This window comes from Empidonax traillii, unplaced genomic scaffold, assembly GCF_003031625.1.
Source record: "Empidonax traillii isolate 1590-97213 ecotype Southwest subspecies unplaced genomic scaffold, ASM303162v1 scaffold222:size850627, whole genome shotgun sequence".
NCBI lineage: Eukaryota > Metazoa > Chordata > Aves > Passeriformes > Tyrannidae > Empidonax > Empidonax traillii.
In genome coordinates, this window is record NW_020955415.1 from 501025 (window position 1) to 525837 (window position 24813).

At 37.7% G+C, this 24813-nt stretch overlaps 1 protein-coding gene across 4 annotated transcripts in view; it reads right to left on the minus strand.

The window, feature by feature from the left end:
- UBE3D (ubiquitin protein ligase E3D) overlaps positions 1–24813 on the minus strand; it is an 81637-nt gene that overhangs the window by 14863 nt on the left and 41961 nt on the right. For 2 of the 4 annotated variants that reach the window (XM_027887791.1, XM_027887790.1), the window contains exon 9: positions 20004–20142. The exons of 1 other annotated variant lie outside the window; for it this stretch is intronic. In XM_027887791.1, coding sequence (XP_027743592.1) covers positions 20004–20142 — 139 coding nt within the window. Of the gene's footprint in view, positions 1–15441; positions 15599–20003; positions 20143–24813 lie in introns of those variants that run through there. One more of the 4 variants, XM_027887792.1, reaches the window with a different exon arrangement.

A 24813-nucleotide genomic window follows, 5' to 3' on the forward strand; every position in this document is an offset into this window, starting at 1 on the left:
ACGGTGTCTTATAAGAGTAGGACATGATGTACAAAATTAATAAAATGTAACTTTGGAAATACTGGGAAGACTCTCCAAGAGCAGCATGAGTCCTGAGCTCTGGGAATTCTCAGCATGGTTAAATCTCAAAAGTCAAAAGTCAGACTGAGGATCTCATAGGAAACCAAAATGGTTGTCTAGACTATATTGAAGTCTCTTATGCCTTTCTCTGTGGAAAAGCTTGCCTGTAGAACAACCGACAGAAGAAATGTAGTAATGTAATTTCTGCAAGCTAGATGTTTTTCTTTCCTGGTATTGTATGATTCTTGCATTTTAAGAAGGTTTAACACAATTAACTTTGACTTCAGTACATTTAAGTTGCATCCTTTCCAACTATTTCTTGTCAGCAGTCACCCATGAGAGAAAAGTCCATTAAATTAGCAAGACAGTAAGAAAGGTTTTAAAATGACTGATGACAGAGAATTACCTCCTTGAAAACAATACTGAAGAAAACAATTTTGACCTGAGACAAATTCACGTCCTTTTGATTCTAATGAATTCATCAACAAGAACATGGTTATTCAGAAGCTGAACTTAGGCCTGTATCATTGATTCCGTACACACACTGGAACAGCTCTCTTGTCCAAGGGAGGCAATTATTCATGTGGTGAAGTGCTTATGGGAGTCAAATTTAGACTCATAAATGGCTTTTGGGTGCCCCTGACAGGTATCAGACAACTTTAAATACTTACTCTCTATCAGGGCGTAACTGGAAAATTTTGATGAATATATCAATTAATGGTAATTTCTGAAGGCACTGTTAGAAAACAAATTGGCCTTCCAAAAGGAGGGGCTGTACAAGAAACCAAAGAGATTTTAAGTTGGAGTTTGTCTAATTGATGATACATGACATTATCCTCAATAGCAAGGGACTAAATTTAATGAAACACAAGAATTCCACGTGGTCCTTGCTATAAACTACAACAAATATTGCAAATCTATGGCGTAAAAAGCTGATCACAAAGGCTATGACAAACATCTCACAGCACAGAATAAAGAGCTAAACCCTTTCTGAAAAAGTCTTTTCATCAGATTCCTATCCTAGCATGTTAAAAGAGCAGCAACAGTGGGATATGCAAGTTAACACTCTCTCAAGCAGAGGTCAGACTGACCACACTCTCTGGCAACAGGACAGCAACCTCCACTGCAGGGGCAAGACTGACCTTTTGAAACAATGACCTTTTGCACACCATAGCATCACCAGAAGATTCTGAATCTCAGAACCCTAATATACTTCTTCTCAATAAACCATGACTATTCAAAAACAGGAAAAAAAATACACATGTATTTAATAGTTCAAATCCAAACACTCATTCCAAGCACAACCTTTCTTCCTCATCAAATGAAATATCAAAGATTATACAAGAACCTTAGTAGCCTTCACTAATGTATTTCACCATAGAAGTATGCATTTCTTTGGTGGAAGGTTAATCAATAAGCAAATGGTCTTGCAAACTTCCTCCCCACTGTGTTGGCACAGCTGCATTGTCACTGCATAATGCCAAAGGAGCAGGAGGAAGTGACAAGGTTACATGAACGAGATGCCAGGGGAGATGGAAGGGCCCTCTTAAACCAGATCGAATAGGTTCCTGCTGAATATAAAACTACAGCCCTCAATACCACAGCAATGGGAGCTAATATATTAATGCATTAAAATAGTCGAAATACATGTATAGGCAACGTCGTGAAAGAACATTGAATTGACATGGTATTAAAATGTCTGCAAATACACTCTGAAAGCAGCATATTCTATAAAGAGCTTTTCACTGTATTCAGCCTTATACAGAAAAAACACATAAGCAATACAGAAGGCAGCTTTCTCTATTATATCATATTCTGTTACTTTTGGAAGTGATTTTCCCATCTGATTTATCATGGGAAATATAGGTAAATGATTCCATTTGTCTTGCCAGGCCTCCAAGTGACACTGCCTAGAAACCCCAAACCTATATTCTCTCCAAATATCTCCATTACTTATACTAAACTGTGAGGAAGAGATCACATCCTTGAAGATGTGAAATGTGAAAAAAGCAAAGCAAGCAAAAGGAAAAACCTCAGGCATTTACACACATTTAAACACAATCACCAAACCAATCTTCCAAGAAAACCCTTAGAGTGCTGGATTTACAAAGTGAAGTGCAGGTTCATCTATCGAACAGTGCACCCTCTCCTCTTCCATCACTCTTATTTACCTACTTCTTTTAAATAAGAACACACCAGCTCTGAAACTGAGGGATGTGTGTGCATCTATGACCTCAGTATATTCTTGCAATAAGATGGAACCAAAGGATTCAACATACTGTAAGCAACAGCCATCTCCCTTCACAGCCATTTTATGCAGCTCATAAACAAACTGTTCCCCCAGTACTCATCTTCTGCAGCCTCTCTTTCCTGTCCACTTTTGCCATGCTTTGATTTAAATTTGAAATAATCTCCTTGGATCATGCACCCTGCTTTTAATTTTTCAGCCAAAAGTTATGCTCAGCTTTTATCTGTTACTATTAACAGATTGCCCAAGGACACACACAGTGAGTCACGGAAAGAAAGCGTAAGGACTTCCTGGCTCTTAATCCAATGCTCAGACAAGGCTTCTCATGTTTCCAGTTTTCAGGGGCTGGCAGGTGGGGGGAAGAGAAAGAAAGGAAAAAAAGACAGAGACTTTTTTAGATAAGCAAAACAGGCAACCACGAAAAAACCAAGCTCTTCCCCTTCTCACTTTCAATAACTGATGTAACAGTAATCACAGAATCTGATGAAGAGCTTATATCCATTTTTTTAAAAAATGCAATGGATAGAACAGAGGAAAAATATTAACTGACAAAAAAAAAGACACCAAAAAATGACATTTCTTAAAGTAGAAACAAAATAACAAATTTGCTCCACAAGCCTGGAAACAGAAGAGAAAGGAATTTACATGTTTTCAAGGCAAGGGGATTTGGGAACCTTGCTCCCAAATGGGAGAGTAGGTAGCAGCATTAGCGTGTGCCCACCACAGAACTGCAAAAAAATCTGGTTTGCGAAAGTGCAAGAAGGTGACATGAATCATCTGAACACATTTCAGAAACACTCTGTGTGTTACACTAGTCTATTTAACTTAGGAGGCTGATTCCCTCAAGACCACCTATAATTAGCTAGAGATGAGGAACATTCAAGAGACAAATATAGATCATGGAGAGGTGATGTATCAGCAGTCTGAAAATAATTAATATCCATCCTAATAATGCCACCTATTCCAAAAGACAATGCAACAGTTTACAAGACCCATAATGTCACAAAAGAACAGGAAAATAATATTTCATCCCCACAAAAGTAGGCCAACCATCATATTCTGAAAAGGGATCCAAGCAAAAAAAAAAAAAACAAATGGATTTTGAGGCAAGTTGTATTCATTTATCACAGCTCACACATGGGCTTTGGCAGCACCCTGGATAACTGGCTGAAATGAGACCCATTTCAAAATGAAATAGATGTTAAAACACTGGTGCCCCTCAAAGACATTAACTGCACACATGTATGGGATACTTTGGGACTGTTCCTCTCAGTGGGCTGGGATAATGAGATTATTTAGCGACTGCTGTCAAACCAGTATTTGCACTCCCAACCCAACCATCACTGAAGAGATCTTGAGTGACATCTAACAGGTACACTGCAGAAATTGCTTCTTTGGGCCCCTATTCACCCTATTTAAACAATTAACTGCTGACAAAGGACATTGAAAAGCTGAGGTACTCAATGCCCTCTTTGCCCCAGTCTCTACTGATATGATCAGCCTGCAGGAATCCAAGGGCCCTGAGACCAGCAGGCAAGTCTGTAAGAAGACGACTCACCCTTGGTGAAGGAGGACTGAGTAATGGAACACTTAAACTGCACATACAACTGTATTCTGAAAAGTGCTGCTAGCAAGTTGAAGGAGGTGATCCTTCACCTCAACTCAGCACTGGTAGGGGTCACATCTGGAGTGCTAGTACAGGAAAGATACGGATTTACTGAAGCGACGTCAGGGCTAAGAATGGACTAACAAGTGGCCATGAAGATGACTAAGGGATGGGAGGGAGCATCTTTCACATGAGGAGAAGTTGAGAGCTGGGACTGTTTGGCCTGGAGAAGGTCCAGGAGGATCATATCAACGTGTAAAAATATCTGGTGGGAGGGAGTGAAGGTGAGAGAACCGGACTCTTCCCAGCAGTGCCCACTCACAGGACGAGAGGCAGTAAGCACAAACTGAAGAGCATGAAATTCCTTCTGAACACTTTTTGACTGTAAAGACAGTAGAACACTGGCACAGGTGTCCCAGGGCAGTTGTGGAGTCTCCATCCTTGGAGATATTTAAAACCCAACTGGGCATGGTCCCAGACAACCTGCTCTAGCTGACTGTGCTTTAGCAGGGGATTGAATGAGATGATATCAAGAGGTCACTGCCAACCGCGATGACTCTGTGAATATATTTCTGTTCCAAACATTTTTTAAGTGAACCAGATAATTAACAAAGATTGGTAATTAAGGTATCCTTGAAGACAGTCAGTTCAAATGTTTTGTAAAACCTACAAACTGGATTTTTCCCGCTCTTTTTGAGGGGTTTAGATGCAGTGCAAGTTTCACATTCCCTATTCATTTTGCTGCCTAAGTTTCCTTTTATATACTAACTTCATTCAATTGAAAGATACTGTAGTCAAATACTGGACAGAAAATACTTTCGAATTAAACATTATCTTGTAATTTTGGCTGACTCGCCTTCTCCTCGCCTGCTCCTTTGCAACCTCTTTTCTTTATATTTCAATATAGTATGAATCTGTCTTTCAGCTGGTGGTTCCATGCAATCCATATTATTATCTTCAAGGCCTTTTCCCCCCCCTTTTTTTTCTTTGTCTGTTTTCCTGCCATTTAATAATTTACAGTTTCAGATGAAAATAAGAATTAGGTCTTATTATTATGAGAACTTTTCTTGTACTGATAAAGATCTTATTATTCAAAATAAAGCATGATTTAACAATGAGATTTTTATGTTAATTTTGATCTTCTTTTTAGAAAATATTAATGATATTCAAGGAGAATCAATTTTCCATATTCTTTCAATGCTTTTTCTTATTTTTTTAATCCAATCTTACCATCAAGGACAAGTATATATGAACAAAGTTTGCACTGGAGCTCCCTTAAGGTATCATTCCGGATTCTTGAAGTATAATTACCAGAGCACATTGGTCTGCTCTATGAGTTCCAAAATACTGTCTATAACTTCTTGGGGCAAGGCCACTAAAAAATATGCTGTTGAAACACACAAAATTATCTGCATGACAAGAAAAAAAATAATTTAGCACTTTACAAAGTTAAATGAATGAAAAATAGCATAAATCAGTAGAAATGGAGAAAGATGAAAATCAAGAACAAGTTAGAAATAAGCAAGATCCAAACTTGAGAATCACAGTGTGAACTTAAGGTCTGAATGAAATAACCTGAAGTTGTTAAAAATGTTACCAGCTTTATAAGAAAAATACTGAAAACTACCAAAGACTGAAACCAGACACTTAACATTTCTTCATGACAACCTTTCATGGCTAGGTTTCGCGAACAAAGATTTGAGAATGACAACCTTTAATACAACTATATCAAGTTAGTGGAGGATAGAAAACTGTTAAAAACAATCATTCTCCTGGACTTCTCACACTAAAACCCTTAGTGCTCACACAATATGAACAGATATTTTTTATTCACTTTTAACATTTGCCACACCATTTCATTCACTTTATATCCTGAATATATACCCTCAATTTCCTTAGTAAGCCAAATTAAAACAGCATGGTTGTTGGTATGTGTAAGGATTGCTTTTATAATGTGACTGATCCTACTGACCTTTAATCATTTAAAATACCTAATTTTTCCCTTAGCTTAGTTTTAAAATAGGATTTGTAGTCTTTAAATCTCAGAGATCATTTAAAAAAATCTCATTTTTTCACCTTACCTACATTTTTTGCACAGTCACAGATACATGTCCACTGTGTATTACACAAAGTCCAACTAAAGAAAAAAACTACTTTGTGCTTTTCCCTTTCTTTTATGTCTGTCTGATCTTCTCTTCCTAACTATAAAACACAAACAAAGCCTGTTTAAAAGACAGAAAGACTGAAAGAGAAAAGAAAAGCACAGACCTTAAACACCAGGACTAAAATTAAATTAGTTAACTGCTAAAAGCATGAAGCATTAATGAAAAAGCAATAGAGAATTTTCACCTTATGAGGAACATTTATGCAGTGTTAATTAAATTCTTTTATTCAAAATCTATACTTACCCAAGTGTAAAAATAGTACATCATATCAATAACTGCAGAGTGTAAGCAAGTACTACCCTATAAGCATCTTTTCCCCATCTAGCGGAGTGAAGCCTTTAAATCATTTATACTGATTAAAGTCTTCAAAGAAAGGACAAAAAATCAAACAGAAAACTCCCTGCATGAACCAGAAGCCACAGTTATTAATTCACTTGTCTAACAAACAGCTATCAGAGACTAGCTTCAAGCATTTGTTTGTGAAGTTCACATGTAATAATGTTAATGAGGAAGTTTCAGAGAGTCTGCAATAATTATTTCTCTACAATATATCCAGCTGGCTGGTTTATTCATTTGCAGGCCAGTTCTGCACCACTGAAGCCAAGGAGAGCTTTCATATTAACTTCAATAGGTTCGGGTCCTTGCCTACAATGCTGAGCTATCATCACAAACGCTTCAGGTGCATTACTATAACACCTCACAAACTAATTAAAGCAAAGCTATAACTACTAAGGGACCATCACTAGCATTTTTAAGCTTACAAGATGAGAAACAAGCTCCAGAGTCTTCAGATGGACATCCTAAATGATTGCCTAGCTTTCAAAAACATTCAGTATTTGTTCATTTGAATGCGAACACTACGTAATCCAAAGTACTGGCAATTTTTATCGGAATGGCTAAAAATGGACTGGCAAGTCACTTCTGCATAAACAGAGCAGCATGTGATAATGTCCTTATGTGAAATTCTTTTTTCTGTGACTTGCATCTTCTTCAAGATGATCACCTTGTTGTAAAAAAATATTACAGGTTCTTTTGAGAATTATTTTTGAAGATTTAATCAGGTATTCAGCTGCATTGTAAATTATCTAAATGTAAGTTGGAAAAGGAGGGTCATTCAACAGTGACACTGCACTGCATTAAGTATTGGTACTTTAAACAGTATCAGTACTGTTGAAAAGAGCCCCACTTGACTTCTTCATTGTAATGTATCAGGAATGCATGCTTTGCCTTCGCAGGAAAGGCTGAAATAAAATGATTAGCTAATAAATGTCACCAAGAGTTTCTTCAGCTACTGAGCAATACTTAAAAATACGTAAACAGTGCCTCACTTCTGACAGTTCATTTTAACTAATTTCCAGGAACACAATAATTTCCAGGTGGAATTGGAGCTCTGCTTCATCTAAATTTGGTGTTGTAGATACAACCTTGTTGAATGCTAGAGGCCTCAGAAGATGTTCCAAATACCAGGCAAATGGGAGAACACTCTCCTTCAAAACTCCTCACACAGAAGTGGCTTAAAAAAACCATAATATTCTACTTAGTAGACTCAGTAGCTCTTTTAAAATCGGTCTAAGCACTAAGCCACATAGCTCACCATTCTTACTGACAAACATCAAAATTCCCTTTTGTTTCAAATCTTGTCAAATTTTGGCCTCACCAGAATCCTGCCTCCTTCAAGAAGAGTTCAGAGACTCAGTACACTGATGGAGCAGTGGAGTACTTCTCAAATTCCAGTTCTCCATTAGCACCAGCACTTGAGCAGAGAAAACTTTACTTGAAATTACTATTTACTTCTATGTTTAAATTTCAGTCCCTGAGGATTTACTAGCTATGTAGGATGTCACACATATTTATGTGTTTATTTGTTCTTGAATTTCTTCTCGAAGAACTCTAGGTTGAATATTTTAAACTGAAAAATTTCTCAACCACCTTCACTAGTACCAGGATTAAGTCCAGTTTTCAAAAAGAACACTACATAAGAGGGCAAAACTATCTAGAAAATACAGAGTAGAAGAGGTGAGTAAAAGCTTACAAAATACAGTAAGTTTTACAGACAGTATTTAGTCATATTCTACATCTCACCTGAAAATAGAAAAAGTATTCACTTAATGGAACATATCCCCAGGATAATCATGCAGAATAGACACTTCTGATTAATTTAACTAGTCACTAGCTACCACTCTATAAAAATACAGCTGAAAATGCATTTCCTTTCTGTGGAAGTAGAGAATCCAAACCGAAATATGAAGGTTTTTGTAGGTTCAGCAGACCTTTTTTCCTTTTAATTTAAGAAGTAAAGTTGATTCTGCTTCATTTCAAAGTAGAATATTAAGCCCTGTTTTTACCCTCTCATCCTCAGTTATAACACCTTGCCTGAAAAGAGGCAAATACAATTAGGCATCTGTAAGCACTAAAAGTTAGTTTCTAACCAGTGGAAAGGTGGTAAGAACTACAGGGCTGTCTGATCCAAAATTATGAGGTTTTTGATAAATTTGTATCTAATAGAAATGAGAAAGTAACATGGAAACTCATCAGTGCAGAAAACTCAACGAGGTTAACACAGAGGAAAAGAGAGTTCTAGAATTTAATTTCTGAAAATCTGGCAAATGATAAATGGAACAGACTTTGTATGAAAACATGAAATAGAGTAAGCAGCAAGCTTCCTGGTGAGTTTATAAGAAATATGTTAGCTAGTTAACCCCCATTACACAATAATAGCTTTTTTTTTTTTTACTTAGTGGGACATATAAAAATAGAAAATGTATCAAAGACTGGAACATCAACAGCAAGAAAAACTTCTACTTACAACTGAATTATACAGCATATAATTATTGACCTAGGGTCAGTAGTATAAGTCACAGAAAGTGAGACTATCAGACCAGTACAATGTTCAGTAATTTTTAGGATCATATTTAGAAATGCCAGGCATTCTGGAAGAACTTGGAAGTGGACTGAGCAGCCAAAATAGTCAGAAAGATTAAAATAACATCTTCACTTGTACAAGTTTGCAGGCAACATAATTTTCCATTAGCCAAGGTGCTCAATACTCTTTTTTTCCTTCTATTTTCCTTATAAAACTCAAGCTCACTAAAAGCAACAGCAGGAATATAGCTCCCTGATGTTTCATCACTTCACGATGCCACAGCTCACAAAAATAATGAAGACTGGGAACTAGTGATTTAGAACAGTCTCTTTCTCTATATACCATGCTTTTATAATTTACATTAGTGATACAGGAATAATTTTTTAAGTTTTCTTTTTTCATAAGGCAGAATCACTTCCCGTTTTAGTTGTCAAGCTACTGGGAGACAGATAAAGAAACATTAAGCAGAACTCCTGGCAAAAGTCCAGAAGTGTTCTGCCCACCCAACACTCCCTGTGATCTCACTCAGCTACATCATCTTCAGATTCCTGCAAGTTTTTCCACGTCTTGCTAAACGGTTGCCAGGTTTCACGTCAAGGCATAGCAGCTTTCTGTTGAAGGCTAAACCGTTTCCTTATTTCAGTAGGTTGTGTTAATGCTTATACACCTTTTTGACCTTCTCTTTCTTCTTCCCACAGGAGCATTCCAAATCTTGTCTCAGGAGTTCTATAAAATGCATAGGCTGAGATACCTCCTCACACTCCTATGTGTAGAACAGTTTGTTTAATTCAACAGTAGTGGAGCTATTACAAACAAATATTCACACAGCTGATCTTTTTTACTGGTCAAAGCAGCAAGCAACTTAGAGGCAATGGAAATACTTTTGTCCTCTTTATGGCCTCTTTATGTGCTGGTGTACGTCAATGGCAACAGCACAAGCCTACCAAAAAGGCAGTTGGTCCATCTTATCTGTTATACTTCCCTTCAGGGTTTTCCCTGTCTCTGGACAGACAGTGATGTGACCTGTTTCCCCATGTCATATTTCTGTCCATTCTAGCTTTCCTAAAATCTAACCCTAGCATTTTCTTCCTTAAGAAGCAAGAGCTTTCAAGCTCTACCATTTATCATCAGCCACCACCCTCAGAACACAGACCTATGATTTAAGAACAGAGATTTAGAGCACATCACTCTCTTTACTGACACTGCAACTGAATGATGGACTTCCAGTTCTGAGGGAAGGCAAACTGTATGTTTCTCACTGGAGACATTACTGACTTCTTCACCAAAAGATCCATTCCAGACTCATTTTCAACTGACAATAAAAAGAACAGAACTTAACAACCCTCTTCCTTTTTGTCCATCATGTACTTTATCTTAGTCAAGTCATCGATTCCATTATTATGGTCTGGCTTTGCAGGCTCCTGTATATTTGTCCATTTGTCTCCTTGAAGACATCATTACCGTTTCCAGCTCTTTAACACATAACGCTCCTGAGCTGCTCTAAGTGCCTTGGCAAGCTGACCCATTTATCAATAAAATGATAGAATTTACTGACATCCCCCTTCAGGATCCCTCAAAATTTTGTCATCTGCGATAACATCATACATATTTTCAGCCTACAGCTGAAATCTAACAGATTGGATCCACCCATTTTTAAAGCACTTTTAAACCTTCTAAGAAGCACCTTTATAAATACATCTGTTTTTCTGTACAGCTTTCTTGACTTCATAAGTAGTTTCAGAACTTCCACCCAGACTCTTAATGGAAATGAACAATGTTGCAGCTTTCCATAACAGCACACATTCACAAAACACACAGCATAACAAAATGAAATTTTAAGAAAAATTTCCATTATAGAATCACTGTTGTCCAATGACTCAGTATTATTTGCAAAGCAACAGAGCTCTATGTAGCTGATAACCTGATTTCTGTAAATTTTTAGCTATGGCCTTGAAGCTTACACTTCACATAAATAAAGCTATTAATTATAATCTGTATAGAACTAAGACTAACCTAGAGATGCCAAGGTTTTGGAGGGTAGCAGCCCTATACAAACCATGTTGAATATATATTACAATATTTGGTTGTGCACAGGGATATCTTCGGGATATTTTGGTTGTGCACAGGGATATATCTCCAATATATCTTTGGAGCAGAGCTTGTTTCTCAGTCACAAAGGAAACAGACTCAGTTAATAAACAGAAATGGATATTCTAGAAGTGTATCAGACCTCCCATAAGACTCTTCTTTGTGTATATATTCAGGTACACAAAACATGAATATTTGTCTTTTCCGTAACACACTTGCAGGGTGGTGTCTGTTGATAAAGAAGACAAGCTCTCAGTTTGTGTTTCATAGGACATTACCTACACAATTACTCAATAATTATGACATAACAGCTAAACTTTTAGATTTCAAAATTACTTGGGGAAAAGCAGAAAGCTCACACTAGATGAAAACTGGAAAAAAATATGAGTGGTACCAATCAGGCATTTTCATTCCTAATTAGTTCTGTCTTCACCCCTTTCGAGCAGTTGATACATGAGCTACACCAGACCATCTAAACTGGATTCCTGCAATTAACTGCACATTCACATCTAAATGGTATACGACTGTACTGGTTTTGCACAGCAAGGTTTTGGTAGCAGGGGGCTACAGGGGAGAAACTGCTAGAGCTTCCTGTGTGTCCGACAGATACGAATGCCAGCCAGCCCCAGGACAGACGCACCACTTACCAAGGCCAAGCCTATGAACCGTGGTGGTAGTGTCTTTGGGATAACAGATTTAAGAAGAGTAAGAAAAACATGCTGTAGAACAGCAGCTGGAGGGAGAAATGAGACTATATTAGAGCAACAACTGTGCAGACACCAAGATCAGTGAGGAAGAAGGGGGAGGAGATCCTCCCAGAGATTCCCCTGCAGCTTGTGATGAAGACAGTGGTGAGACATGTTCCCCTGCAGCCCATGGAGGTCCATGCTGGAGCAGATATTCCCCTACAGTCCACAGAGGAACCCCTCTGCCAGAGCAGTGGGTGCCTGAAGGATGCTGTGACCCCATGGGAAGCCCGCACTGGAGCAGGCTCCTGGCAGGACCTGTGGATCCATGGGGAAAGGAGGCCATTCAGGATCAGCTTTGCTGGCAGAACTTGTGACTCCATGAGGGACCCACACTGGAGCAGCCTGTTCCTGAAGGACTGCGCCTCATGGAAGAGACAAGCGGTGGAACAGATCACGAAGAACTGCAGCCTGTGAGACAGACCCATGCCAGAGAAGTTCATGGAGAACTGTCTTCCATGGGAGGGAACTCACACTGGAAAAGGGGAAAAGTGTGAGAGTCCTCTGCCTGAGGAAGAAGGAGCAGCAGAGACAATGTGTGATGGAACTGACCACGGCCTCCATTCCCCATATTCCTGTGCTGCTGGGAGGAGGTGGTAGAGATTTGAGAATAAAGTTAAACATGAGAAGGGAGGAGTGGGGGGCATGCGTTTTTAAGATTTGGGTTTATTTCTCATTATCCTGCCCTGATTTGATTGTCAACAAATTCAATTAATTTCTCCAAGTCAAATCTGTTTTGCCCATGACAGCAACTGGTGAATGATCTCTCTCCGTCCTTACCATTGACCCATGAGCTGCTCATTTGTTTTCTCTTCCCTGCTCAGCCGAGGAGGGAAGTGATATAGCAGCTTTGGTGGGCAGCTGGCATTCAGCCAGGGTCAAACTACTGCAATGACAAATTTGAACTTCTTTTCTAAGAAAACTGCTTTGAAATGTATTACCAGATGCTTATGTAACAGGTGGCTTTTGCCATATTCTGGGCAAAGGGAATTGCACACAAACAAGTTGTTCCTCTGGCAGATCTTTCCTCTCAAGCAGCAGGAGACTGTATTTTCAGAGAAGACACTTGCCTATGTGCTGCATGTTCACTGCCTCTCATTTGGAGTTCATGTGGTTTTTGTAATTAAATCTACTTGTGTTTACTTGTGTTTAGGATGTGCCCATGTTCACTCTCTCTGACTTTTTCTCTACTGGAGAAATGCCCTGGAAGAAAAGAAGCATTTACTTCAGAGAAAATGATAACAAATTTTGAAATTCAGGTCAGGGGCACTGCTGCCAAGTTCCCGATTCTCTGATCACTGAACACTGAAGTAATGACAAAATTTTGTGTTTTCACAAGTAAGCTCAGCTTGCATTTTTCCCATTCATAGCTTTAGTTTATGTTTGCACATGATTGATTTTGTTCTGTTTCAGGTCAATATAAATGGGCAGCTCCTTTCCACTGGAGGAAATGTAGCCATGCCACATATTAGATAAGTGAGATATTACCTTCCCATCAGAATGTCCAAAGCAGCCCCAGATATCACAGAACCATAGCCTAGAAATGAGAGCCTGTGCTACAGATATGGATGAGTCATATAGGGGCACATAAGGACATACAGGCCATCGCTCAGTAAGCTCCTGCATATGCAGAGCTGAACAGTATTCAGCCAGGAGATATTATGCTTTAATAAAGTTTATGCAGAATCAGTACATAAAATTTTTGGTACACATTCAACAAGGATTTCAAAATGCTAACTACAGTTCAATAAAAAAATTGTTCCATCTCCGCTTGAGGCCCCAAGAGTTAATGTTAAAAGAAATGGATAATCTTGGTGTCCAAGAAATATGCCTGAACACTCCACAGATACTTTTAAAAGACAGTTTAAAGTGAACACCAAGTAAGATAACCTGAGTGACATAATATAAATCAACTTAATATGGGACAATTAAGTACCAGACAAAAAAACTCTCTTAATTGGAACATAGAAATCTCTATAATTCTGCAAAGAAATATTCAGATCTGTCTTTGAAACAGTAACTCTCTTAATATCATTTGCTCTTGTCAGCATTTGTTCAATACAGTTTTATAATTTTTTCCAAATTAATCTGTAGCATTTTAATAGATTTATTATGGCTCTTGGTAAATGCAGACAAATATAAAAAACCTCTCAAATATACATGTTATAACTTCTTTAAAGTCAATGAAATATTTCTATGTATATTTTAAAAAACTAGATCTGCTTTCAAATACAAGGCTTGGGTACTTATTTCCTACTTAAAATAAATTGTTTTAGATTGAACTTAAAAACTTGTATGTAATGATCACAATTAAAACAGAAAATAAATCTTTCTACGTCATCCTGGCAATCTATCTGAACTAGTCAAAATTGGAAAAAGCACACAGTAGTCACTTTTACACTAACTAATCCACAAAAATCAAAACATCTTTATTTTGGGGAAAATGGGAGCAGCCAAAAGAGCTTGACACTAACTACACTGGGTTTGCTCACTTTAGTTTACATTATGTAAAACCCATCAGTTTAGGTAAATAAAAACTATGGTATTTCAACAGAGATTGAAATGTACTTGCAGTGGTTGTTCTGTATTACTGTCAGTGTTTATTCAGAAATTTCAAAGACATAAACATTCTCAAGCTTCAGAGAAATATTTAAAAAAACCTACTTAATTCTCAAATAATTCCTGCAGTATTTAGGAAGCCATCCTTTGTCTGTGAAATATTACACAGAATATACATATTTAGGTCTATAATTCATTTTGAGGGAGATGCTTAGTAGGCAAATAGTGGCGCATGATTTTTAAAATGCTTAAAAAGATAAGAAGCTATTTTACTGCATAAATTGACATTTATTTTTCCTTTCTGGGATAGTTTAATAAAATGTACAATATTTTGAAAGTCATTCCTTCACTCTTGATATTTTTATTTCTTTTATGACTATGGCACAAATCATTTTGAACCAGAGTAGATCTCTGTCCTGTCTTTGTTGCTGTTTAACAGTGCACCAAGGGAGGGGAATCCAGCTTAAATAACCTGTACATCTTCCCCAGCTCCAAATGCCTGGAACAAATGGAGGAGCTGAGCTGCGCTGAACTGAGCTGATTTTCCTAAATTTTACTCAGCTGTTTGCTTCAAAAAGGATTGTCAGAAAACACAGGTGCATCTGCAGGTGTCCCCTATCTGCAGCCAACTTCTTCATCTCATAAATGATTTTGAAAGTGCTTTTTATATATATAGACACACATAAAAAATATATGTATCAATATTAAAAAACACCAAATATCAAGGGATAGTTTAGTCTGGACCATGCATAGACCTGAGAGACAGCAGTAATTTTATATTTTGATTTCCATGAGTCTTTGGAAACTCATACACTAGAGCCATTAAACTATAACAAATACTGTATTTGTTCATTCTTATGTTTTCTGAGCAACTTGTTGTCTATATCACTAAACTTGTTGCCTTTAGCAATCTTTCTGTACTTTATTAAGAGACTTTAAATGATAACTTAAATGACAGAGAACAGGCTGTTCTATGAGAAACCTCTGTTTTCTTCATTTTTTGGAAAGCAAAGTAACTGCAAATGAGTTTTTCTTTCAGAGATACTGGTAGGAATTCTTACTGCAATGGTAGAATGAACTTTTTTGTTTTTGTTTTTGTTTTTTTCTTAAACACTGGCTTCACTCCTCAACCAAAGCAGACAGCATGCTGAAAGCTACCAATGGTGCTGGGTGCAGCTCCAAAGACTATTAAGAGCTATTTAAAATGAAATTTTGAAATGGCTCAGAAGCTCTTAATCACAATCTTCATTCAATTTCATGCAACTGTAAAAATAAAAATAAAACTATGATCTGTTTAACTCTGAAAACTGTTGTAACAGTCTGTGGCCTTATGAATAGTGCCTTGAGAGGGAAAGTAAAATGCCTGATTTCCCACAATAACAGCAGTGAGATAAAATTTGCTCAACAGCTCCATTTATCATCATAAGAATTCAATATCCAGGACATTTTCTGTTCACTGTGCTTGAATTCAGAGAAAGACGAGATAAGGTTAGAAAAACACAGCAGAGATTACTTGTCACTTTAAAGCATCTCCCTGAGTTAACTGTTTTGTGCTGTAGGCTCTAAAATACCAGAACATCCTCCCAGACTGTGCTGAGAAGTAGCAGCTGAGCAGTTCTGTGATAAAGTACATTGTAAGTCAAGTGACTGCTAGCTACAAGTGTTTGCAAGTATTAAGAATAATACAGTAAGTAAAGCTAAACCCTTCCTAAAGCAAAGGGCTGACAGCTCAGGTGGGTGGAGAGCCATAAAGATTAAGAGTGTAATAAGGCTGCACAGCTTTCTGTGCAGTGTAACAGAGCTGAAGCAAAAGTGGCAAAACAGTGCTCAGAGCAAAAGCAATCTAAAACAAAATTAATCTTCTAGTACCAAACTACTCTCTCCCTTCTTACTGCTTTTTTCATTGCTCCAGGATAAGCATCAAGTGCCTCAGTCAATCCTATTCCCTTGACCTGAGACATCCTAAGTATGGGAGAGGGATTACAAGCCTGGGATAGTACAAGTCAGGGCTGAAAAAAACATGTTCTCCAGTAAACCTGGGGGCAGCCATTTACCAGCAAGAAGTGGTCTATCCACTTTGGTCCCTCAGTTTCCAGGCTCAAGCTTCCCAAGATTTAACTCTCTATAGCACAGCAGAAAAATGTCAATGCAATTGCACAGGTGAAATGAGAGATGAGCCAAAGACAATCTAATAACTAGAATCAACAGCCTGGGAAGCTTAAAAGTTGGCTGCAGTGAGCACCTCTAACTCAGCAGAGAGTTATGTAACATACTCTTCTACTGCTCCTCTCTTCCAGGTTCCTGAAGCAACATAAATCACACTGAAAGATCTTTACAGGGTCAAAACAGAATTGAAAAGTGATTTCAAATATTATGTTACTAAGCAGTAGCACACCATTGGAAAATCAAATGAAATTTATGTCTCAGCACAGATAAGGAGTCTGCTAAGATAGTCCCAGAGAGCACTTCTGGAGCACAAGGCAGAACAGAGTTTATTACAGATTATTAGCAACTAAGCATTTCCTTTGTGTGCTTTTTACAGCCTAACCATCATCCAATGCATATGTATACCAACTAAAATTTTGGCTTATCAACACTGCAGTATTGTAATATAACTGAGAGAGAGAGTAAATACATTCTCAAAAACACGGATATGGGTGAGATGATTTTTGGTTACCTAATTTAAAACAATAGGCTTTTTAAGAGCTATACTGACAGGGTATCAGATGTTAAACTGTAACTTTTAGATCACCAAAAATACAGTTGCAAGTCCTGTATCCAGATACTGTATCAAAACATAAAGAAAAGCAGCAGTAGAAAGTAATGGTCCATTTTGCTCCTGGCCACGTGTCCAACAGTGGAAACATCCATGCAAGGACAAAACTCTGGTAATTTATGGGATTATTTTTCCTTTTAACTTCTCCAGCATTCAGTTGTGAGAACATGACCCCCTGCTGAACAAGACTACCATGTGTCATACCAGGAAACTCTGCAATTATTTTCAGTTCAAATAGTCTTATTGTAATACAGAATTACAGTGTTTCAATTTTTTTTCTAAGCTACTGCCAGAAATATGACTAACACAAAATAAAGCAAAACTGGTTTTTGTTTTGCTATTTCTCCATTAAGATATATGAAATATCAGTTTTCAATTAGTCTCCTTTTATTATTCCCTGTCTGACTATTTTGGATGAAGAGGGATCTTATGCTCAGGAAACAGCACAATTAAATATCATTATTCAAGTTCTCTGCAGATCTTTCCAACTTTTCTCAATAAAAATACAGAAAAAGTAGGACCAGTAATTCTAATATTTGCTGTACAGAAAGTGCACATGAGTAGAATGAAAAAAGCCAGAAGAAAAAAAATTCTAAGGCTGACAGACCACGGTAAAGCATCAGTGAAAAGCTTGGGCAAACTTTGTTTCTGCTTCATGGACTCACAAACTGAGATCTAAACAAGGTTTGCAAGGATAAAAATAAATAAACCAATATTTTCCTGGACAGTGTTTGCCCTCTAGGACAAACACTTGGTGATACTGACTGTCTGGCAAGGAGAATGACAGTTGGAGTCACAGAAGTTTATCAAAAGAGCCATTTTCCTTTCCTCCCACTTGGCAAAAGATAACATTATCTTAGCAGAGCAGGTTTCAGAACTTGGGCTTTCCAAAAACTATGAATTCTTACCTGTGTGTTGCTACAAAAGCACAGACACTGGGAATCACCTCAAAATATAGTATCTTCAGCCTGAAATTGTGTTTACAACCAAGACCGGACATTGCCACGTCACCAACTTTGGCACACAGGCGGACAAACCAGAGCCTGCACAGGCCAGTGCTGGAAGACACCATTCCCTTTGGTTTAGCAAAGCACTGTGATGTTTGCCTTCATCTGTTCCACAGAAACCTGGGGCTGGAAGGCAATAGTCAGAGGGTCTCCAGGGGATGCATGGGGCTTCCCAACTCACAGCTGACATAACCTTATGCCTGGCTCAATTCCGGGCCCTGCACATGTGCCTCTTGGGTGACAGTTCCTTTACAGAGACAGCCTTACAAATCTAAAATGACCCAGGAGCAATCAAGTACAATCATGGAGTGAATGACAAGGAAAAAGAAAACTCCAATATTTTGTGTACTCCAAGAAAAAAACCTTCCTGAGCTTACTTATTCATACCTGACTTCATACGTGACAGCCATTTATCACTTCCTACCTCTACCTCAACACACAAATCAAAGGGAATCCTGAATGCACAATCTGGGACCGAGTCCATACGGAAAAAATGTAGGACATACAGCCTTGGCATACAAGAAGAGACTCCTATTTAATCTATCATGTCTAAAGCAGAGAAGATTTTACCACAGATTACTGGCAGTGTAATGGACAAGGAATACATCCTGTGGATTAGACAACCAAAATGTTCAGTTCTTAATAGGAAATATATGGACCATTCAACTGCATGGATAACTAGCACTGGCCAGTTCTTGAAACTACTAATTGTTGCAATCTCACTCTGCTGGTATCCAGGAGATTCTTCAATTTCATGGCCCCTGAATGTACAACAGAATAACAATTCTGACCTTGGATATTAAAATAACATGCTGAAACAATCAATAGCTGCTGCCATACCCAAATGTTTACCATACACAGATCCCCTGTTTCCAAGCTCATAAGACACAAAACGAGCAGACAGTAACAGGTGCATACTTATTTCCTAACATCTAGAGGAGTTTTCAGCAGCTGTACATCAGTGTAACTCCACTAAAATCTATTACTTGATTTTGGCTTATGACCACGTTCTTTCTGGCTCCAAAATTCTAAAATAACATTATTTTTCAGTAAACACAACTCAGGAACACTAATTAAACAGCCCTTAACTTAAAACAGGAAGTATGGACAAACAAAAGCTACCTGATTTCTTGTTACAAACTGTTTAGGACACTCTGTCCTGCTAAGACAATGATTTTTCTATAGCTGTCAGAACAAACTCAGACTCAGTTATACTCACTGCTCAACAGCTGGTTACTTTAGATTTGCATCAATACACAACTGATGGACTATGTAACTACAAGTGAAGACAGAAGCAGCATAAAAAGGCTGAGTTGCTGTGTCAGATCATCACGAACTCAGTTGCCTGTGTATTGTATTTGTAAAAATCCTAGTCTCCAGACACATAATAGATACATATCACAATGTAACGTGCCTGCAACAGCTTTTTCGTAGGAAAACTTCAATGAATACTGAAAACTTCCACAGTAACATAGAGAAGAACACTGGAGAAAACTGAATGCTCACTCTAAATTTTGCAGGTTTTCACCACTGGAAATCTTTACTTTTTGCTGAAAATTTTTATTGTTTTTTAAGCCAACAAGATTTTATATAATGATTCCAACTACTCCAGACTAAGTTGATGAAATTTCTTTAAACATCTAATTTAATTTAAAAAGTGATTCACTGTTTAAAGATCCAATAACATTTCCTGCCTTGATCTAAATTTAATACAATTGAAAGAAACTGAGCACTATAAGAAGTCATCCATTGCTATATTTAATCTAATGGAGAATCATGCAACTACAGAATATAAACCTTTACTCCGAAAGGTTTTATGGGCCCCAGGAATCGCTCTTTTTCCTAAAAGTAACACCTTTATACTAAAATAGCACCTATTCCTTACCTGAAAAGAGTTCATGCATCGAAGAGAAGGTGGAAGAGATGCGGTGCTCAAACCCAGCATTAGCAGTAATTCCAAGCATGTTTCTGATGGAAACTTTAAAGGATGAACTCCCAAGTCATTTTCCCATGCATCAGCAAGGCTATAAAGTTTCAAAAAAAAAGAACCTTTGTCATTTTCTTAAAATATATCTAAACCATAATTTTCAAGTATTAGAATTTGTCATATTATTGTGAAAAAAAAAACACCAAACCTCCTTTCCCATTTTCCTTGTAAAAGTCAGTGTGTTTTACCAAAACGAAAAGGCAAATTTAGATAGAACACCTTAACCATATCACCAACTGTTAAAAAAAATGCGAGAGGAAAACTTAAGTATACATAAGAGAAATTCACTCATGTTTCTAATGTAAAATTTCATTCCTTTGGAACAAAATTTCCTCTGTCACTGGCAATTTCTCAAACTGATGTTTCTGATGCTCACACTGGAAACTTACTAATAGTCTACACCAAGCAAAAACCCAAATTCCAGTTAATTTTATACAGCTTTCTGCTTCAGATGAATTAAAAGAATAAAGATTTCTAGGGCTTTATGAATTAAGATTTCTAAAGCACATTCCTATAATCCGTTCCTGTTACCACATGCTGAAGGACAAGATTAGTTCAACATGATTTACTCGAAACACAAGATCGTTCCACTTCCTATTTTTCAGGCTTATTTCTTCCATAATGTACAAATTGATAGACTGATCAGTGATCCAGTTACTTTAATAATTTTGTCTTCAATTTTAGCTCATGAGCATCTTGTATCAGATACTACAAAGTAAGATGGATGCCAATTATTCTCAGCAGACCCAAGAGCGTCACTTTGGAAGACAATGTTAGCTGGCCTTCCATGTCCAAGACTTCAAAATTTCAATATTTTAGAATCAGCTTTCACTTTTGAATTCCTGCAGCTCTTCCAACTGAACCACTGCTTGTGAACATATCAGCTTATTTTAACGTACTATCTAGAAGTAGCTGAGTTTTTTAAATACCCAGAAGAGCAGTAATGACATCAGTATTCAGAATGGTGAAAACTGGGCAAATACACACTATCTGCATCCTTCTGAACGGTTCTCATTCTCTCAGGTCTCCCAAACCCAACAATTCTCTGTAAAGTCCTGCTTCTTACACATAGGTGTGCTTACATACTTTTTATACATAGCACCTTCTTAGCTCTTCTAGAAACAATCCTATTTAGCATAATTTACATATCTTTCTTCAAAGAGTGGGTGTATTTTCACTTTCTTACCTCCGTTTGGCTGAAATGGCCTTCTGAATTTCAAGTCTTTGGTGTTTTTCTTTCCTAGTATCTACTTTTTTTCCTCCTTCCTCACTTATCTACAGGTATGGAAGAATCCAATTCTGCTTCAGTACATAGAAGCAAGACCTACAATGCACTCAAGGTCAGAGAGGCTTCCTTCTTCCTAAAAATAGGAGTGCTTTCTCTCACATTTTTTTTTTTCTAGTCCACAATAAAAGACAAACATCTATCACAACTAGATTACCAAATACACCGTGTCTTTTCTCAAACTTCGCTAGAGTGGGTCACTTTGACAAAAGAAGGTATAAGCTTTACACGGTAAGGAGAAGGAGAAGGCAGTTTGGTCTAGGCACCCTCTTACTCCTTTAATGGCAGTGCACCATTTAAGATCTTCACACAAGTCTGAGATGCTACCAGAGGACAGAGGCCAAAACCTGCCATACATTAACAGCCTTTATAATATGTACTATCTCACTGGACAATCATACTGTGCCACAAAGATCTGGAAAAGTTGTTAAAAACTACTGCAAAAGAAATTCGCAACTGTCTGCTAGGACCAGAAGGTGAAAAGTTTAGAAGACACCCTGGAGTATTTTCACTATTGAAAGATACAAGCCTTCAGGTAAATTCCAAATACTATATCTGTATTGAAAGGAAGCAGGATTCTTTTGAAAGACTACACAAGACACCAAGCCCAGAAGAGGCAGCCCTGGTCCAGAGATCCAGGTTGGATGGGGCTCTGAGCAATCTGTTCTAGTGGAAAGTATCCCTGCCCACGGTAAGGGGATTGGAACTAGATGACCTTTAAGGTCCCTTCCAACCCAAACCATTCTATGATTCTATAAGTGTTCCAGAAGGAACACTTAATGCTCAGTGATGAGCACTGAGCTACCAGTAACCAAGGAGTCTTGTTAACTGTAATCCAGAACTGAATTTTATATTTCATTATCACTTCGTAATTTCATTTCCACACATAATTAGAAACTTACCTTTATATGTTCCTTACTCGGTCTTTGTTCTACAGTTTTTACAATGTGGTGATAGAGGTAAATTTAGGTGAAGCTAGCAAAATTGGGGCTTTCTATTTTTCAGAAATCAGCAAGTCTAAACAAAGCACTGTGCAGGCACCTTCAAACACAGCTAGAGAATTTGGAGGTTGGAGGTGATATGTTAAGGTTCTGGGTCTTGGGAAGGTGTTTCCACAGTTCAACACCCTCTCTGCAAAGAAACTTTTCAGAACTCCAAGCAATATTCAAAACATCACAACTTACTTTAGTACCCTGATTCTGTTCTTGTGTTTTGATTTGAGGATTTTTTGGAGATACCTCTTAGTTTTCAAGTCCAGCTAGTACAGCCCTGACACTGAAGGAGGACTCTTTTTTTTTGTGGCTGTTGGTTTATTTGAGGGAAAGAATGTTTGCATAAAGACATTTAGCCTAACTATATTGCAATTCTTGTTTATTAATTGCTCAGTTATTAGTATTTCCTAAAATTATTCCAGTGTATTCCCTTACTAGAAACAAACTATATGTATCCTAGCACTTACCTGCTTCAGGAACACTCATGTTAGGAATTAGTCTTTGCTACTTGTCCTTCGGCAGCATTTAACACAAGTGGCTGTGGGCAGTCACTGCTTTACTAGATGCTTTCTCTTTGTTCTTTTTTACCCCTATTATTTTTAGAAGCTTTTTTCCATAATCTTTATTGTAGAGAAAGGAGAAAAGCACCTATGCTTAAAATAAAAGTAAAACAAATCATGAAGAACCCCACTCTTTCTCACCTTAGTTTCAGAGTTTTTCTGTTCAAGGAGAGTTGTCTCACTTCCAGTACAGGACAGGAGACAGTTTGCTTTCCATTTACTGGAAGAGGCAGACTGGCTGCTAATGCTCCTCAGGAGAGTGAGCATTCACAGAGGACAACGCAGCCCATCAGCTCAGCATTTCCTCCCAGACCAATCTGAAATACCAACAGAGCTGCTCAGACATGTAAACAAAACTGTGTTTAGCTCTCCTGATCTTATTGGAAAAACAAAAAAAATTCAGTTTGACATTAAGATAGGGCAAATTGTCAGAAGGAGGTTTTGGAAGGGCTGAAGAAGAAGATAAGAAAAAAACGTGTAGGACTCAGATGTGTTGCACAGTAACTTTGAATGTGGGGCTTTGCATCCATGTGCTCTCTTCTGTTACTTCTTAATACTCTTACTCAGCAATGAATTCTTGCTTCTAAGCTTCCCTTGAGTGAAAGCAGTGTGAGTAAAAGCAGAAGACAGCATAATTCCCAAAGAAGACAGCACAGCTTGCTATGCTGGCTGAAAGGAGTAAGGGAGAGGTAGGATGTTAGCTGGAGGAAGGTAGGAAGGTGAGGGTAACAAAAGAAATAATGCTGTTCTTCCTTCAGCAAACATTCAGTTTTTCTGCAATGCAAAGAAGCCTTGAGATTCTGGACTTCACAGTCCAACAAAAGAAAAAATTAAGACTCTCAGTATCAAACAAAATTCATACATTCTACAAAGATTCCCTAAGTCATTGCGGGGTGAAAGAAAGGATCTACTTTGGACCAATTTCATGACAAGTAAAATCTCACCACTATCTATTGACTTTGCCAGTGTTTGAGGGAGATGTGAGTCAGCTTTAGAAAACAGGCTTTAAACCAGTAAGATGTAGTAAAACACACTCAGTAAAATGTCCAAACTAAGAGCACGCTCTGAGTTAAGAAAAGGACATGTCAGAGTTCATTTTTTCACAGGACATTGAATCCACCTCTATAAATCACCACCATTATCCAGTTTTGTCTGTCAGTGATCTCACCAACAGGAAAATACAAATAATTCTAAGCATTTTGTCTGTCACTCCACTTGTTCAACTCTTCCCCGGAACTTGTATTAAACCTCTTAGCTTATTTCAACCAAATTTTCTTAAGAAAGATCACAAATTAATTAGGTTTGGGGAAGTTTCATGTTTTCCTGAAAATCTGTCTGAGTAGTGAGAAGAAATGCCCATTAGTTAGTCCACAGAGAAAAGCTGCCAATGGAATGCAGCAACATCCATACTGGCTAATCAAGTGATGTTTACCTGGAAGCATATTAGCAAAAACTCAATAATATGACATTTCTATCTAACAAAACCAACTAATATAAGCAAAGTAAACATGTTCTTCACAGCTCACTCCCTAATGAGTGAGCCAAACTGAGAGACTTGGTGTTTTCACTTAAGTGCAGTCAACTTTGTGGGTTCTGGGCAACTGAAAAAAAAAAGCAAACTTGAAATTTTGGGGCAAGAAAAAAGATTGGTGATAATAGAATCGATACGCAGTAAGAACAACAGTCAGAGCTGTTCCCAGTGGTGACCAAACTTGAGATTCTACCTCCGCAGATTAAAGCAAAACCTCAAACCCACTCTTTCTGTTCCATCTAGGAGATATCTATTTGTATCACCCACAAAAATACAAAAAATAGACTTAAGATTAAAAGATATAACCAGAACCTTCATATAACTTTAATTTTAGAAAGAT